We start from the raw sequence: 16,533 nt of genomic DNA on the forward strand, positions 1-16,533 counted from the left end.
ATTGCTTAATTCTTGGGATTTGATGTCAGGTAATTCTGTTCCATTAGCATTGGTTAATTCTGGGGATTTGATGTCAGGTAATTCTGTCATATTAGCATCGGTTAATTCTGAGAATTTGATATTAGGTAATTCTGTAACATTAGCATTGGTTAATTCTGGGGATTTGATGTCAGGTAATTCTGTCACATTAGCATTGGTAAATTCTGGGGATTTGATGTCATGTAATTCTGTCACATTAGCATTGATTAATTCTGGGGATTTGATGTCAGGTAGTTCTGCTACAATAGCATTGGTTAACTCTGGAGATTTGATTTGAGGTAATTCTGTTACATTAGCATTGGGTTGTTTGATGTCAGGTAATTCTGTCACATTATCATTGGTTAATTCTGGGGATCTGATGTCAGATAATTCTGTCACATTAGCTTTGGGTAATTCTGGGGATTTGATGTTAGGTAATTCCGTCGGACTAGCGTTGGGTAATCTTTGAACTGTAATGTCAAGTAATTCTGTTTGATTAGCATTGGTTAATTCTGGGAAATTGATGTCAGGTAATTCTGTTCCATTAGCATTGGATAATTCTTGGGATTTGATGTCAGGTAATTCTGTCATATTAGCATCGGTTAATTCTGAGAATTTGATATTAGTTAATTCTGTCACATTAGCATTGGTAAATTCTGGGGATTTGATGTCAGGTAATTCTGTCACATTAGCATTGGTAAATTCTGGGGATTTGATGTCAGGTAATTCTGTCACATTAGCATTGCTTAATTCTGGGGATTTGATGTCAGGTAGTTCTGTTACAATAGCATTGGTTAACTCTGGAGATTTGATTTGAGGTAATTCTGTTACATTAGCATTGGGTTGTTTGATGTCAGGTAATTCTGTCACATTATCATTGGTTAATTCTGGGGATCTGATGTCAGATAATTCTGTCACATTAGCACTGGGTAATTCTGGGGATTTGATGTCAGGTAATTCTGTCACATCAGCATTGGTTGATTCCGGGGATTTGATCTGAGGTAATTCTGTTACATTAGCATTGAGTAATTTGATATCAGGTAATTCTGTCACATTATCAATGTGTAATTTTGGGAATTTGATGTCAGGTAATTTTGTTCCATTACCAATGGTTAATTCTGGGAATTTGATGACAGGTAATTTTGTCAAATTAGCACTGGGTAATTCCGTGAATTTCATATCAGGTGATTTAATCGGAGTAGCATCGGTTAATCCTGGGAATTTGATGCTAGGAAATTCTTTCAGACTAACATTGAAAAATCCTAGGATTTTAATGTCAAGTAATTTTGTCATATTAACTTTGGGTAATTCTGGGAATTTCATGTCGGGTAATTTTGTCAGACTAGCATTGGCTAATCTTTGGAATTTGGTGTCATGTGATTTTGTTACATTAACATTGGTTGATTCTGGGGATTTGGTGTCAGGTAATTCTGTCAGACTCGCATTGGTTAATTCTGGGAATTTGGTGTCAGGTGATTTTTGAAGGGTAACATTGCTCGTTCCTGCATTATGCATGGAAGTTTCTGGAAAAGTAGCATTACGTTTTTCCGGGTATTTAACGGCTAAGTCAGCTAATTCTGGATAACTAGCTTCAGTTAGCCATGAAAGCACGATGTCGGGTAATTCTGGAAGACTAATTGTGGCTAATCTTGAGAATTGAATGTCGGGTAATTCCGGAAGGCTATTGTCAGGGAATTCAGAATAGCTACCGTCAGGTAATTCTGAAATGATGATATATGGTAATTCTAAAGGAGGAGTATCGTTAGGTAGTTCTAGGTAATCAGTGTCAGGTAATTCTAGAAGAGCAATGTTATCAAGGTCTAGAATTCTGATTTCAGGAGAAACTAGGGAGATTACTTTAGGTAATCCATTACTATCAATGTAATCCATTTCTCGAAGAGTAACATCAGGTACTCTAAGACGGAGGGCGTCTCCCGTGTTCTCCGGTACAGTCAAATGCTCGACATATACATCGATTTTGGTTCGGAACTGCCGTGATTTCCTTGGGGTATTACCGCCTGGTGTTTCCAGTACAATGGTATCGGTGGCCGAAGGAATGTCCTCCATCCATCTCTGACGAGGGAATCCTCGTGTACCAGGTTCTTCCATTTGGCGAGGAGCGTTTCGGTGTTCTTGAGGAGGAGCACTTCGGTGTTCAAGGGGAGGAGCACTTCGGTGTTCAAGGGGAGGAGCACTTCGGTGTTCAAGGGAAGGAGTACTTCGGTGTTCAAGGGGAGGAGCACTTCGGTGTGCAAGGGAAGGAGTACTTCGGTGTTCAAGGGGAGGAGTACTTCGGTGTTCAGGGGGAGGAGCACTTCGATGTTCTGGGGTTGACGTACTGTGAACGAATTTCAGGACTGTGTTTGCAATTGACCTCTGGTTCTTAGCGTTTGGTCGAGAGGTTCCTTGTGAATCTGAAGCATCCTTGTCTGGGTCTTCCAAAGTACCTTTGAGGTATGCGAAGTCAGCACTTTCACTCTTCGGGAACTTCAAATTGTTGGAATATGTTGATCCCAAAGTGTCTTGTGTTCTTGAAGGGCTGACATCTGTTAGGAGTGTCCAGAGACATTTTGTAGGTAGTTCTGGAGGGACTGATGCATCCTGCTCCTTTCCCCATACACTGGAGGCTTCCGTACCTTGGTTCTCATAAGGGCCACCAGCGACAACCTCAAAATACACGAGTGCCAAGAACCATGTCAGGAAGTCCTGCAAGAGAGCCACATATCAGATGAAGAATGAATGACCTCAAACGAAATACTGTGTAGATATATTTACGAGTATTTGACCTTGAACAAAGGCAAAAAAAGTACTTCGAAAAAGTAGCACCTTCTTCTTCAATAGCCATGTCACCATTACATAAATGAAAACTTAAGAAATAAATGAAACGAAACCACTAGCTCGAATTCAGAATACTGACCTAGCATCATTGATGGCCCATAACGAGGTTGGCGAGGTTAGAATCAATTTCTTTATGACTCTGAAATCTAGTGTTAGTTCTGTACGCCTGTGTTAACACCAAAGCCATATCGAAGTAGAAATCATAAAGTCACCGTGATATATGGTATCTTTAAAGTTACGAAAGACGAAGTAGTAGTAGTAGTGGCAGAAATAGTAGTATTCGTAGTAGTAGTGGTATTCGTAAGTAGTAGTAGTAAAAATAGTAGCAGTAGTAGTAGTTGTAGTAGCAGCAGAAGTAGTAGTAAAAACAGTAGTTATAATTATGGTGACTAATGAATGTAGTGATAAAAGTGAAAATGACTATATGATTCATGGTAATGATAAATGTAAGAATTGGAAGTTGTCAAGATAATGAACATAAGGTACAAGTTCTTTGACAGGCATGTTGCCAGACCCGAACACCCCAACCCGAACACCATAAACCGGCAACGACTGCTTACCAATTAGCGTCTTAGCCACGTCTCCTCCTTGTATATCAACTGACTGTTCTACGTCATCTTAATCATTCTTGTATCTGACATGACGATGTGATCATTATATGAAAGTGCACTTAGGAACTTAGAGTGTTTCATTTTCCTGTGGTTTTATGCATATACTAGATCACCTACACCACTGTGACCTCTTGCAATATATATATATATATATATATATATATATATATATATATATATATATATATATATATATATATATATATATAAACCTAAACCAAATTGCATTAGAAGGTAAGATATCCTTTAGTAATTTTGTTTCAAAAAATTCCATATAAAGATTACTTAGTACAGGTGAAAGAGGGTTACCCATTGCCATACCAAATTTTTGAGCATAATAATCTCCATTAAATTGAAATGCAATTTGGTTTAGGTATGTAGATGATGTTCTTTGTGTTTAGTCAACAAATGAAAATTTACAAATATTTCTCCCCTTACTTAACAATTTAGTACCTTCCATCAAATTTACTGTAGAAAATGAAAATAATGGTATGTTACCACTCTTAGATTGCATGATCCATAGACAAGGAAACAAGTTTAAGTTTAGCATATACAGAAAACCCACCAATGTATGCTCATATATCCATTATTACTCATCTCAACATGACAGAGTTAAATTATCACCATTTCAATCTATGTTCCTTAGGGCATTACGTATTTGCAGTCCAGAGTTTATTGATGATGAGTTTGAGAAGATATATTCTATTGGATCTAAGTTAGAGTACCCTAGATCTTTCATTGATAAATCCCTTAAGTTAGCAAAGAAATCATTTTATAGAGTTGAGCCCAAACCTCCCATTGATACCAAGAATCTTTTAGTTCTCCCTTTTAATAATAATTTCACTTTGCTTCCCATGTTGTTTAAATCCTTTAATGTAAATGTTGCCTTTAGCAACAATAATACTATAAAGAATATCTTAATCAGGAATTCACCAGAAAATTCTTTTGGATGCATCTATAAAGTGCCTTGTGGAAACTGATAAATTTTATGTTGGTCAGACTGGTAAGGATCTGTTGGGCTTAAGCAACATTAATATAGTATAAGAACGGGACAAGAATCAAATGCCTTGTTTAATCATGTTAAAAAGTGTGATCATTGTATTGACTGGGGTAACGCCATCTCAGTTATTAACTCTAACTCTATTACCAAGAGAAATATCATTGAATCTTCTATTATCAAATACACAAAGAATTATAATTTTAATATTAGTGATGGTCTATACAAATTAGATAACTTTATTGTTGATAAGACTTGCAAAATGATAAGTTTATGAACGCTCGTTGTATGTTTTGGAAAATCACATGTTTACCAAATGGCGTCCTAGCTTCGTCTCTTCGATGTATATCAACTGACTGTTATATTTCTCTCTTGTGTCTCCCCTGATGATGTGATTATTATACGAAAGTGCACTAGGGAACTTTTCGTGTTTCATTTTCCCCGTGGACTCATAGGAATATCTTGATCACGCGGAAAATTGTGATCCTTTCCATATATATGTTGTATATTTATATATATATATATATATATATATATATATATATATATATATATATATATATATATATATATATATATATATATATATATATGTATATATATATATATATATATATATATATATATATATATATATATATATATATATATATATATATATATATATATATACATATATATATATATATATATAAATGGATGAATGAGGAAAAAAATGACAAGATATGACACATCCAAACCTACATTCGTAAAGTTAAGAAACTGCACAACAGGAAAGAATGCTCGAGAGATGGTGGCTCCACAATGGTAAAACTCCCTCCCCGTACACTACAAATAGGATATTATATATAGTTAATTACACACACACACACACACACACACGCACACACACATACACGCACACACAACACATTATAACAATAGATGATGATATGAAAATTAAGTAGCGCTTTTTCACGGATGTGTGCAAGACAGTGCCTTAAATTTTCTCTCCCTCCCTCCCTGAGGGAGAGAGAGAGAGAGAGAGAGAGAGAGAGAGAGAGAGAGAGAGAGAGAGAGAGAGAGAGAGAGAGAGAGAGAGAGAGAGAGAGAGAGCACCAGTTACACAATTATCTCCTCTCCTTTTCTTTTTTTTTTTCTAGCAAATCTTGTCAGCAAAAGGCAGTCACCGTACCCAAGCCCTTGGAGTGACATATTTGGCCTACCATAGCGGACGGGGGGAAGACGTCGGAGTGAAAATACAGGTGAGCTGCTGCTGCCAAACACTGAACTAGGTTTCCCTTACTGTGCTTGTATGCCTTTATGTCTTACTTTCTCAAGGTTAAGCTCGCGTTGCGATGTAATAGTGACTGCCATAAGTGTCAATGCTGTCGCTCTTAAAATGGCTCGACCCTCGTTCAGTAAGAAAAATATTTATCCTCTGGTGTTCGTATTTACTCAGATCTCTTTTAAGAATAGTAAGTAGTGTATTTGGGTTGGTTCACTGCGCCGCAGTCGCTCAAACACACTTCCCAATGTAGTTTGTTTCTTGATATATATATTAGACAGAAGCCACCTGATTTGGAATACGCAAGACAGACAGGGTCTAGAACTAGCTTAAATTTGGTATCATTGGTTTTGTGGGTATGACGGCTTTCTACACACACACACACACATACACACACACACACACACACACACACACACACACATACACACACACACACACACACACATATATATATATATATATATATATATATATATATATATATATATATATATATATATTGATGTGGGTGGAACAAAAAGTGCATGGCGAGGGATGGGTGATTATTGGTGTTTTTGCATCTGGCCATGAACAAAATGATCATGAGAAGCAGATGTTCTGAGAGCAGCAGAGTCAGTGTGTCAGCAGTTTGAATGCACTAGACCGGGGTGAGGTTTCCTTGGTGATGGGTGATTTCAATGCGAAAGTAAGTAATGAGACAGTTGTCGATATGATTGTGGCGCCTGGGTATTCAGTGCTATGAACAGAAATGATGAAAAGCTTGTGGAGATGCGTGCTGAAAAAAAGACTGGTGATTGGAAATACCTGGTTTTATATGAGGGACATTCACAAATATACGTGTGTAAGTAGGGGAGATGGTCAACAGGCATTATTAGACTACGTATTGATTGATAGGCGTGTACAAATATATTTATAAATATATATATATATATATATATATATATATATATATATATATATATATATATATATATATATATATATATATATATATATATATATAATTGGACAAAATGATAGCTGAATGACCACAACTAGGTGAAAAGTCCTTTACCTGTTCGCTTCCTCATTTGTCAGATGTTTTGATGCTACCATGGATGCCACCGGATTCTCTCAACACTGCCTCCACACCTGTGCACCAGAGAACGAACGATTTATTTCCAAAGCCACGACAAATGACAGACTTCATGTAATTGATAAAGCAATGTGGTTTAATTCTAAAGCACACGCGAGTATAGATGGTTTACCGTCGTTCACCTAGGCTGCCACGCCTCGCCTACCTGCCCGCTCGCATGCTCTCTCAAAAGTAACGAAGTATAACGAAGCTTCAAGCCACACAGAACCATCACCGGCTACCTAGCAGCCACAAATGCACACCACATCTTCTCAAAGAAACAAGCATCCACTTAGTACAATCCCACTTCAACATGCTCAGTATTCAGTTCTCTGCAACAGCGCTAGACGACCCTCCTCCTCACACCTAGAGGACTAGATACCTAACCACCAACCTTCTAAGCTGAAATAAGAAGCTTAACCCAGCCGAACACTTCGGCAAGAAGCTCTGCTCACAGACCCTCCGCCAACCACCACCTCCTAGCAAATAAACCTCACTCTTCTTTACGATTCAGTTCTTCTATATTGATCGCATTTATCCACGTCACTCTGTGTCATACTGACCCAACATTTTTTACTTTCTTATCTTTCGGGCTACTCACCTGCTGACGCTCCCTTCTTGTTAGAGCTGGTGGCTGCCTCCAGAACAGCTTCGCCATGTACTTCACCTGTAATTTCTGTGTGATGGAGAGATTGTCTCATTAGCAGGTTTACCAAACGGGCACTCACACACCTCAGCAGAGTCAGAGACAAAGAATCAGTATAGACCACTTGATTCTGTAAAGAGGTTTGCCTAACATTGGTTCATTGAAGAGGACGTCAAGAAGAAGGATTGAATAATCTAGATTAAAAAAAAAGAGGAGGGTTTGTATTCTATAGACATCGGTAAGCTATCTATACCCATATATGTTGTAAAGTTACTATATTTCTATTTTCATGATGTCTGTCATTGGCCTCAGGTTTAGAAATAAATTGCTTATTCTCTGTTGCACAGAGGAACTTATATATCTATACTGGTTTCAATGATGAGGTTTGCATACGCTTAATCCCCTAAGAGGGTGCGTACACTGGATTTTGGAGACAGGATTTGCCTACAGTGGATCACCAAATGAGACTCACATACAAAGATTAGGTAGAAGGGTTCATATCTCGTACGTCAGGGAGGATATCGATATCAAATCTGAGGTTTTGTATAAGAATATAAAGGCTAGTTTAAATCAGGTTAGCATAATATGTATACATATACACCGGGACTAATGAGGCGTAGAAGCATTTTTGTATCAAATAGGAAGCTCGTATGTGATCGATTGGCGAGGATGTTTACATAATATGAGTCAGCAGAGGCATTAAATCTAAGTTGATATGGAAGTATATAAACACACCCCTGTTCAATAACGAGGCTTTGGTAAACAGTTTCAGCAAAGAGGCCAAAACTCTAAACATTTTCGTCACCAAGGAGCACTCACTTATAGAGCATGAACCTCAAATAAGACACACTTAGTCTGGAACTAAAGGAAACGTCAGGGAATAAGTTTCACAAAAACTAGCTCAGAAGGAAGAGTACATGAGGTACACATTGGGATCTTAAGATGAAGAATCTTCACACAGTAATCACCACACAGACGTACATGCATTTGGTCAGCAGAGAGGTTCACATCCTAAAGACTCGTAAGAGAACGTTCAAAATATATGTTTAAAAAAGGAGGATCACTGACACATATAGTGTCAGCAGGAAACAGCATTAACTCTAAGGGTATACATACAGTGTGTCGCCAAGGGGATATTACCAGGTCAGTGTCACATAACAAGTCAGCAAGGAGGTTACTCTTAAAAATGACATTCACTAGGTAAGTAACTACATAATGAGTCATGATGGAACCTCTTGCAATATACAAGGTCAGGAAATACCATCATGTGCAGGCGATCCGTATTAAGCTTACATTTGGTCAGCAATGACATACAGCGCGGGTCATCGAGGATATGCACTTGAATCAGCAAGAACACGTATTTCAGATAATCGAAGGCTTGTCCTAAGTCATCTATGAAGCGTGTCGACTGTGTAACGCTATACGGTGGTGGGGTCATTAAGGACAGCAAAGGACATGCATTCGATCATGAAGGACAGACAGTAGGTCGGATAGCACATGAGATTGTACATGGGAAGAGCGAGGGTATGTTACGGGATCACCATAGACATGAACATGGCCAATCAGGACGTACATCAGATGATCCATGATATGCACTCATCCAACAGAACTATGCTGTAGGTTAACTGGGACACGGAGTAAGTCAGCAAATGCATGAATTCATTCAGCACTATCATGAACCAGGGGTCAGCAAAGAATTGTGGTAGATGAGCTCGGAGATCCACATATATACAATCTGAGAGATGCTACATACACAAAGTCAAGCAGCAAACTTGCACAACATTTTCTACCATGATGGTATAAGAGCGACACCATTTTTTTCTTTCAGGCTTCAAAATCAGGAATGCTCAATGGCGGACATTTTTTTTTTTCTATAGCTATTTCTTTCCCTATGTTTCGAAGCTTTAGAACTCTTTCCCAATAACTATGGCCTGGCACAGGTTATGAGATAGGTTTCGTTAATACCATCCCTTGTCTCTTCCTTTTCCCTGTCGTAATCCTCTCCATATGTCAGCTGAGGCCTGGCCTTGATGTGGATCTTTGTACGTGTCTGATTTAGCGAGGCAATATCACACGAAAACATGTGTGAAATCATACTGAGATATAACTGATATATGAAATGCTAGTAAATTACGTCTACTCTGTGATAACAATACCTCGTCAAGACTATCATGACCTTCAAGAAATATGCTTGCAATATATTATTAACCTTAAAAACCTTCATTCTCAATTCAATGTTGGATTACAATGCATACACTAGAAAGTATATCTTTGCAACGTGACGTTTGATACAATCCATTTGCCATAAATTTGAATGGGAGTGAAGATTTAAGTTAAAAGTCGACTATATTCATTGTCCTTATCTCTGTGCCATATCACTTTCTATTTCCTGAAGCTGCCAATCATTATACCTCACTTCATAATTACTGGCATAAGAAAAACCAATTTTTTCCCTGGTGTATATGGGAGATTGTCAGTAACGTCTGCAGTCGTTCATTAGATTAACGTTGATTTGGAACCCCATTCCTTCTCATGTCTTTCCAAACAGTGAGGATTTGATCCTCTCTACATGAAATTTTTCCCTCACTTCTTGTCTGTCTCTTAAATTATTTTCAATCATCTTTTCTCCTTACTTCACCACTTCTTTAAGTCTTTATATACCATCTAAGGCCCAAAGTCGATGAATAGTACTGTATACAAATAAGATTTCACCATGAAAATATATATCAAAGAGATATGATAAATCGCACGAGCGATTTCTGCATTCAAGCATATAGTATCACACACTGTACAGACTGATGACATTCATGCAGATATATCCCATCATATCACCATGCAAAGTATACTGCATCTACACATATACCCACACTGTCTATCATCGTGCAAGAGCGAGCACACTACATGAACATATACACAAAGTCAACGGGTGGAGATTAACCTACAACATCTACAACCAAAAAGAACGGTAGGATGGAAAACAAGAATTGTATACGAACCCGCGTGGCCATCTTTGGAAGCTAAGTGTATGGAGGTCTTATGATCTCGACTCGAAGGTCTTTCGCCGTTTAGATCTGACAGTCCTCCGCCACCTGGAACTGACAGATCGGTACCATTTAGAATGGATTTCATTCTCTTGACTGAATCGGAATGAACGTCTTGGTACGACTTTTTGTGAGAGACATTGTCCTGTGTTCTGAAAAGTGTGACTCCTGTTGGCTGATCTACCTTGTTGGGGCCGTTGCTTCTTGGGAGCTGAAACTGTTTCCGTCTTAGAATGACTTTAGTTGGGGCTTTGGGGAACAGTAGGGACTTAGATGGTATGAGACTAATGGACGTATCACTTGAACTTGAAGTGCCATGTATCTTTGAGTCTGATAATGCTCTAGTCTCTCGAACTACTGGCGATCTTGTAGGATCAAGTAATGACTTTAATCCTCTGTGCGACTCGGAGTATATGTCTCGATCCGATCCTTTGTGGGAGTCGGCGTTCTGTGATCCGGGATGGAAGGTTCTGGACGACTGGGGACTCTTCGGCTTCCCATGGACTTCGGCACCTCCGTCGTCCAGGAGCTGAAGGTCATTCTCTTTGGGAATGGCGTCTGCTGGAATTTTAGGTTGCTGGGGGGATTTGCAATCTACCTCGGAGGTAGCAGTGACCAACCCAAACGCAGTTAATAATACCGCTCTCTTTCTCCAGTCCTGTGGATGGAAGAAACGCACTGGAATGAATAGGCAACAATGTCCTTCATACGGCGATGGGGCATTTCTGAAAAGTTCAAGTTTGTGTGTGTGTGTGTGTGTGTGTGTGTGTGTGTGTGTGTGTGTGTGTGTAAAATAGATATCAGATGAAGAACGGTTTATTGAGTTCATAGTTGAGACATTACGGCTATTAACAGAACTGGGAGGTCATCATGATAACTACTTCACCCATTATACGAGCTCTTTAAGATCTAGATGGGACTGAGGTGTTTCCCTGCTGTGGACAAGCACATGAGCGAGGAACAGGCGCCTCCACATCCACCTGGGGACAGTCAGAGCTGTCACGCCCTTCTTCTCGTGAGGTGCGAACACTGGGAGTATCGACTCGCTGCTTCGAAGCGTTCATTGGTGACCTGGGGGTTTGGGTAGGGGGAGCGGGAGCGTGAGGGTATGACGAGGTAACAAGGTGAGGAGGGGAGAGATGTGACGGGTGACAGAGGAGTAACCTGGAGGTTGACACGTACATACGTGGCAATATGTTATGAACCAAGTATATAGAAATGAGTGAGACTGAGCAAAATGATGCTGAGGGTGATGTTAGTCGCAAATCTGGACGTTTATCGCAGCTCGCGTTAGAGGTTTGAATTCTTCCATGAGAGTGCAGTTTCCTCAGCCCCTATAATTGGCAAACACACACACACACACACACACACACACACACACACACACAGGCTATGTTCTTCCCTTCTTGTATCCGCCATCACATGTTCAATATCAAAAGAAACCAGTGAAGTTTGTGTAATGATTATAACATTTGTGAGAAACGTATACCAACTTATGGACACTCAACCATGCAGGATGCAGTCATACATACTGTAGGATTTTTAAGCTGAGTTTAGAAAATTAATATTCTGTGTTGTAATATGGACTGTATATCAAATAAGTACCTTTTTATATATACAATGATTACATGTTACAGTGAATCTCCCATAGGACCAGCATGAAGAAGGAAATTTGTAGAAATAAAGCATTCCATCTATTCCGTTTGAACAATTAAGCCCTAGCGCAGAAAACTAGAGAGGTTCGCAAGGTAATAAATAGGAAGAAACTAGTGAAGTGCTGTTAAGATAGCATCACCCTGCATGAAGGTCACTATATACCGTCATTACTAATGCTGTCTTGATGATTATTTTTCTTAAAAACGTCTTCCATTTCGCCGCTTCATGATATGATTATCTGAGACAGGATTCATCTTCCTCTACCACCACGTTACTTTTTCTCTCTCACGACCCCTCACCTCTTCACCAACCCCACAAATGGTGATTCCAACTCTGGCAGTTATATCAAGCAATAGGCATAATCATTCATCATTAATTTTTGATAATAGCCAAGTCCATTCACAGACTCTTATCATTTCCTCCTTGGGTCAAGGTAACAGCGATACCGCAATAAATGTATCAATGATATCCAAGGATGAATGGCGTGGTCTGAAGGCCAGGACTCAGAGAACGCCTCTGTTTACCCACGTTTGGCTTCGAACTCACGGGTTAACACCCTCAGGTTCACATGCCGCGAAGAGGATGGATGTGACACAGGAGTAACTACGTTATTAGTTTACCGACTGCGAAGTTTACACCAAGTATGGTCAGACGTTGTGGAGGCTAGCAAGGACCTCGACATGATGAGCCTAATTCCGGAGAACGAAAGCTTGGAAGTAGCTTTAGATGAAAGCTTCGAAGCAGCGAGTCGATACTACACGGGTTCACTCACGCCTCACGGAAAGAGAGAGTATTGACAATAATGATTGTCCCGATTGGACATGTAGTCTGCTGTAAGTCAACATTGTCACTGCCAGCCATGAACCAAGCATCGAAGCTTCGATCATTTGAGTGTTTTAGCGGCTGAACACCCCCCAAACAACCTCTTCCTCCATTATTTGACCTCTACTCCCTGCGTAGAGTAAGGGGGTCACATAATGGGGGAAGTGTTTGTGTGGAGTGTGTTATGCCACTAAAACGCCTAAAGTGACTGAAGCTTCGGGGCTTGGTTCATGGCTGGACGTGACTATGTAGATATACTTTAATTCATGTGGTTGTCCAAAGCGTGAAACTATCCCGTCCCAACTTGATCTTAAGACCTTCTTTATATCAGTAAATTAGTTATCATCATGACCTCCCAGTTTTGTAATATCTGTAATATCTCAGCTATATATTCGCAGCTGAATGGCTTCCTTGATTCAATAAACACTTCCTCGACCACCACCCTCAACCTGTCCTTTCCTTCCCAAACCCCCTGACGTGATGGTCTCTTTGGTCTCCGACTGTGACGGATGGTGCTGGACAGTCCACAGAAACAATAGGAAAAGGTATCCGGACTGTTCCCTTTAGTCATATCCGATATTTCTACGAAGTTGAGAGCCTATCCTTGCTGCCACTTCGGAATGATCTCTCTCGGTCATGTTTACCAAATGACGTCCTAGCTACGTCTCTTTGTTGTGGATTAACTGACTCTTATATTTCCCTCTTGTGTCTCCCCTGATGATGTGATTATTACACGAAAGCGCACTTGGGAACTTTTCGTGTTTCATTTTCCCCGTGGACTCATAGGAATATATATATATATATATATATATATATATATATATATATATATATATATATATATATATATATATATATATATATATATATATATATATATATATATATATATATATATATATATATATATATATATATATGTTCACTCCACTGATTCATAATGGCGTGATCATTCAGACACTGAACAAAGAGTAGACTTTCTGCTTGTAGGATTATCAAACGTAACTGTATCTTGGGTATACAACACTGGCGTCCTCTGGTACGTGAAATAATCAAGCCTCGTACATTTCTCAATGATCCTGTGTGGGAGTCTCTTTTAAAAGCAGAAAAGCCATAGATCATAGACGTTCGGTGTACAATGATATTCTAGTTTCGTCAGCGAGCATCGCGCGTTTGCATGATATTAAAGCAAACAATAAACGGTAGACCTCAGTACAGCCTTGTCCTTGGGTATGGTAAAGACTAAAATCATACACACAAGAAAAAGAAAAAGAAAATGAGAAAACTTCAAGTTCAACACAAAAAAAGAAAACGAGAAAACTTCAGGCTCAACACAAAAAAAGAAATTGAGAAAACTTCAAGTTCAGTACAATCCCAAGAGTTTCTTTAACTTCAAACGCAAGGTGTTAGATCTTATCTTTGGGTATCATCATTACTAGACACACCTCACAGATCCCTCGAACACACAATTTGTAGACTTACAAAGTTGTTATCTATGATTCCTCCCACAGACATAAAAAGATAACAGAGAGGATCTTGCTGAGGAGACATATATATATTTTTGGTCCCTATATACCAAACGTTTCTTAGGATGATGCACGATTTCATCTCAATGATCATCTTAGCCATAATGATCCCTGAAGACGACTACACTTTCCGTCTGTCTGTCTGCCTGTCCATCACTCTATCACGTCAGCGGAGATCATACCAACCACTTCAGATGCACTACACTGCTGAGCTCACAGAACCAGGACGAATTTCACGATTAGGAACTGATAAACGTACGAGGTTAGGGTCTGAAGTCAGTCGAATTCATCCTCCCTTACATTTCCACGATTGGATTTGTTTGTTTTTTGTTATTTTACGTAATTATTTACGATAAGAAACACTGCTAATTGGACTTACCATCGCGTGACGGGAGTGGTACAAAGATGTGGGGGTAAATTCTCGAAGCCCAGTCCAAGATGCCTCTTATGACCCGATCTTTCTCTTATATCGTAAGAGTTTCAGGGTCAAGTAGCAGCTATTGCTCAATTGGGAAGAACTGACTCGTGTTGGTAGAGTTCAAACAATCGAAGGTGTTATGGAGGATGTTGGTGTTGGCGGGGCAAGTTAGCTAAACCCCGTTCACTCATTAGCTCTGGTCAAGCTTGGTCAATATTTACACTTGTTTTGTCTGGCACCCAGGGTTGGGGATGTTGCCAAAGCCTGAAGTGGACATTATAAAGGCATTCCCGGCACGCTTTGCTTGACTATTTTCATTCCATTGTTTTTCCAGTGAGAAAAAAATTATAGACCGAGGTCATATATGATTGAATTCTTCAGGGGTGGATGAACAGCTGGGTTGACTGTGGACCGACATGCTTTTCAAAGGCTAGAACGATTAATTGCTTTTCCTTTATTCTCTTACTTTTCTATGATATAATCTAAGCATCGTATCACCAAATGATATAAATTAGAATCTTAAAGAGAAATGAATGTATATTGCTTGAGAGCTATGAAAAATAGACACATACACACACACACACACACACACACACACATATATATATATATATATATATGTATATATATATATATATATATATATATATATATATATATATATATATATATATATATATATATATATATATATATATATATATATATATATATATATATATATGTATATATATATATATATATATATATATATATATATATATATATATGTATATACTAAAAGACAACAAGTAAGATAGAAGAAGTAACATCTTTCCCTTATATACAACAATTACCAATTTTTTTTTCCACCTCTCGTGTTCGCAGTTTTTCTTTGCTCTTGATTTTAAATCACTGGAGAAAAAGTCACACACTCTTCTCTCCCAGTCAGTGGTGTCTGTCTTCAGTGAGGACTTGTATCCTTGACTGGGCTATTTCTCATACAGATAGCCACAGTTACCTAACGATATAGAGAAATCTCAACTAAACAGATTTACGGCGAATAATCCTTAAAGGTAAAGAAATCGTAGTCGATCGCCGCAAGGAAATAGATAATTCATTGAATCTAATTATGATTATCGTCACTGATCAATCTTGAATGGAAATCTTCATAAGGGAAACGACCCTATTAAAATCTTTTTAGAAATTCTGAAGTGGCAATCTAATGCTTGTATTTCCGCCAATCATAGACAGTTGGCACAAGCGCTGTTAAACTTTTTTATTTCATAATTATCAAGATCTATTTTTTTGTTGTAGAGTTTTTGTTTTTCAGAAATTCATTTTCTGTCCATATGGTTTCATCAGTTTTGGCAAAGCCTTTGAAATTAAAGTTTCTTTCATCTTTTATTTCTGAAGTAATTGAAACCACATTTTTTAACCACAAAAATGAAAATGTCTTTCATCGTATATAACTTGATATACCTTTCAAAGAATGAAGTAAAAGTATTTCATTCAGAAGTAAATACGTGCATAGATTTTATCCTCAAACTATAAGGAGGAACACCATCTTTTTGAACAAAATAACGTATTCAGAATT

The 16,533-nt window shown here is 38.5% G+C and overlaps 1 protein-coding gene across 3 annotated transcripts in view; it reads right to left on the reverse strand.

Moving 5' to 3' along the window:
• Nucleotides 1-15,576, reverse strand: part of LOC139745880 (uncharacterized) — a 16,771-nt gene extending 1,195 nt beyond the window's left edge. The window contains exons 1-4 of one of the 3 annotated variants that reach the window (XR_011712011.1): nucleotides 14,919-15,576; nucleotides 7,450-7,524; nucleotides 6,789-6,865; nucleotides 2,586-2,724 (exon numbers count right to left, since the gene is read on the reverse strand). Coding sequence is in view for 1 of the 3 variants with exons in the window: in XM_071656528.1 (XP_071512629.1) it covers nucleotides 1-2,724; nucleotides 14,919-14,921 (2,727 nt within the window). In the remaining 2 variants the exon portion in view is untranslated. Of the gene's footprint in view, nucleotides 2,725-6,788; nucleotides 6,866-7,449; nucleotides 7,525-11,273; nucleotides 11,607-14,918 lie in introns of those variants that run through there. The other 2 variants (XM_071656528.1, XR_011712012.1) reach the window with 2 other exon arrangements.
• Nucleotides 15,577-16,533: the final 957 nt, after the last annotated feature.

The sequence above is a fragment of the Panulirus ornatus genome, chromosome 63, assembly GCF_036320965.1.
Source record: "Panulirus ornatus isolate Po-2019 chromosome 63, ASM3632096v1, whole genome shotgun sequence".
NCBI lineage: Eukaryota > Metazoa > Arthropoda > Malacostraca > Decapoda > Palinuridae > Panulirus > Panulirus ornatus.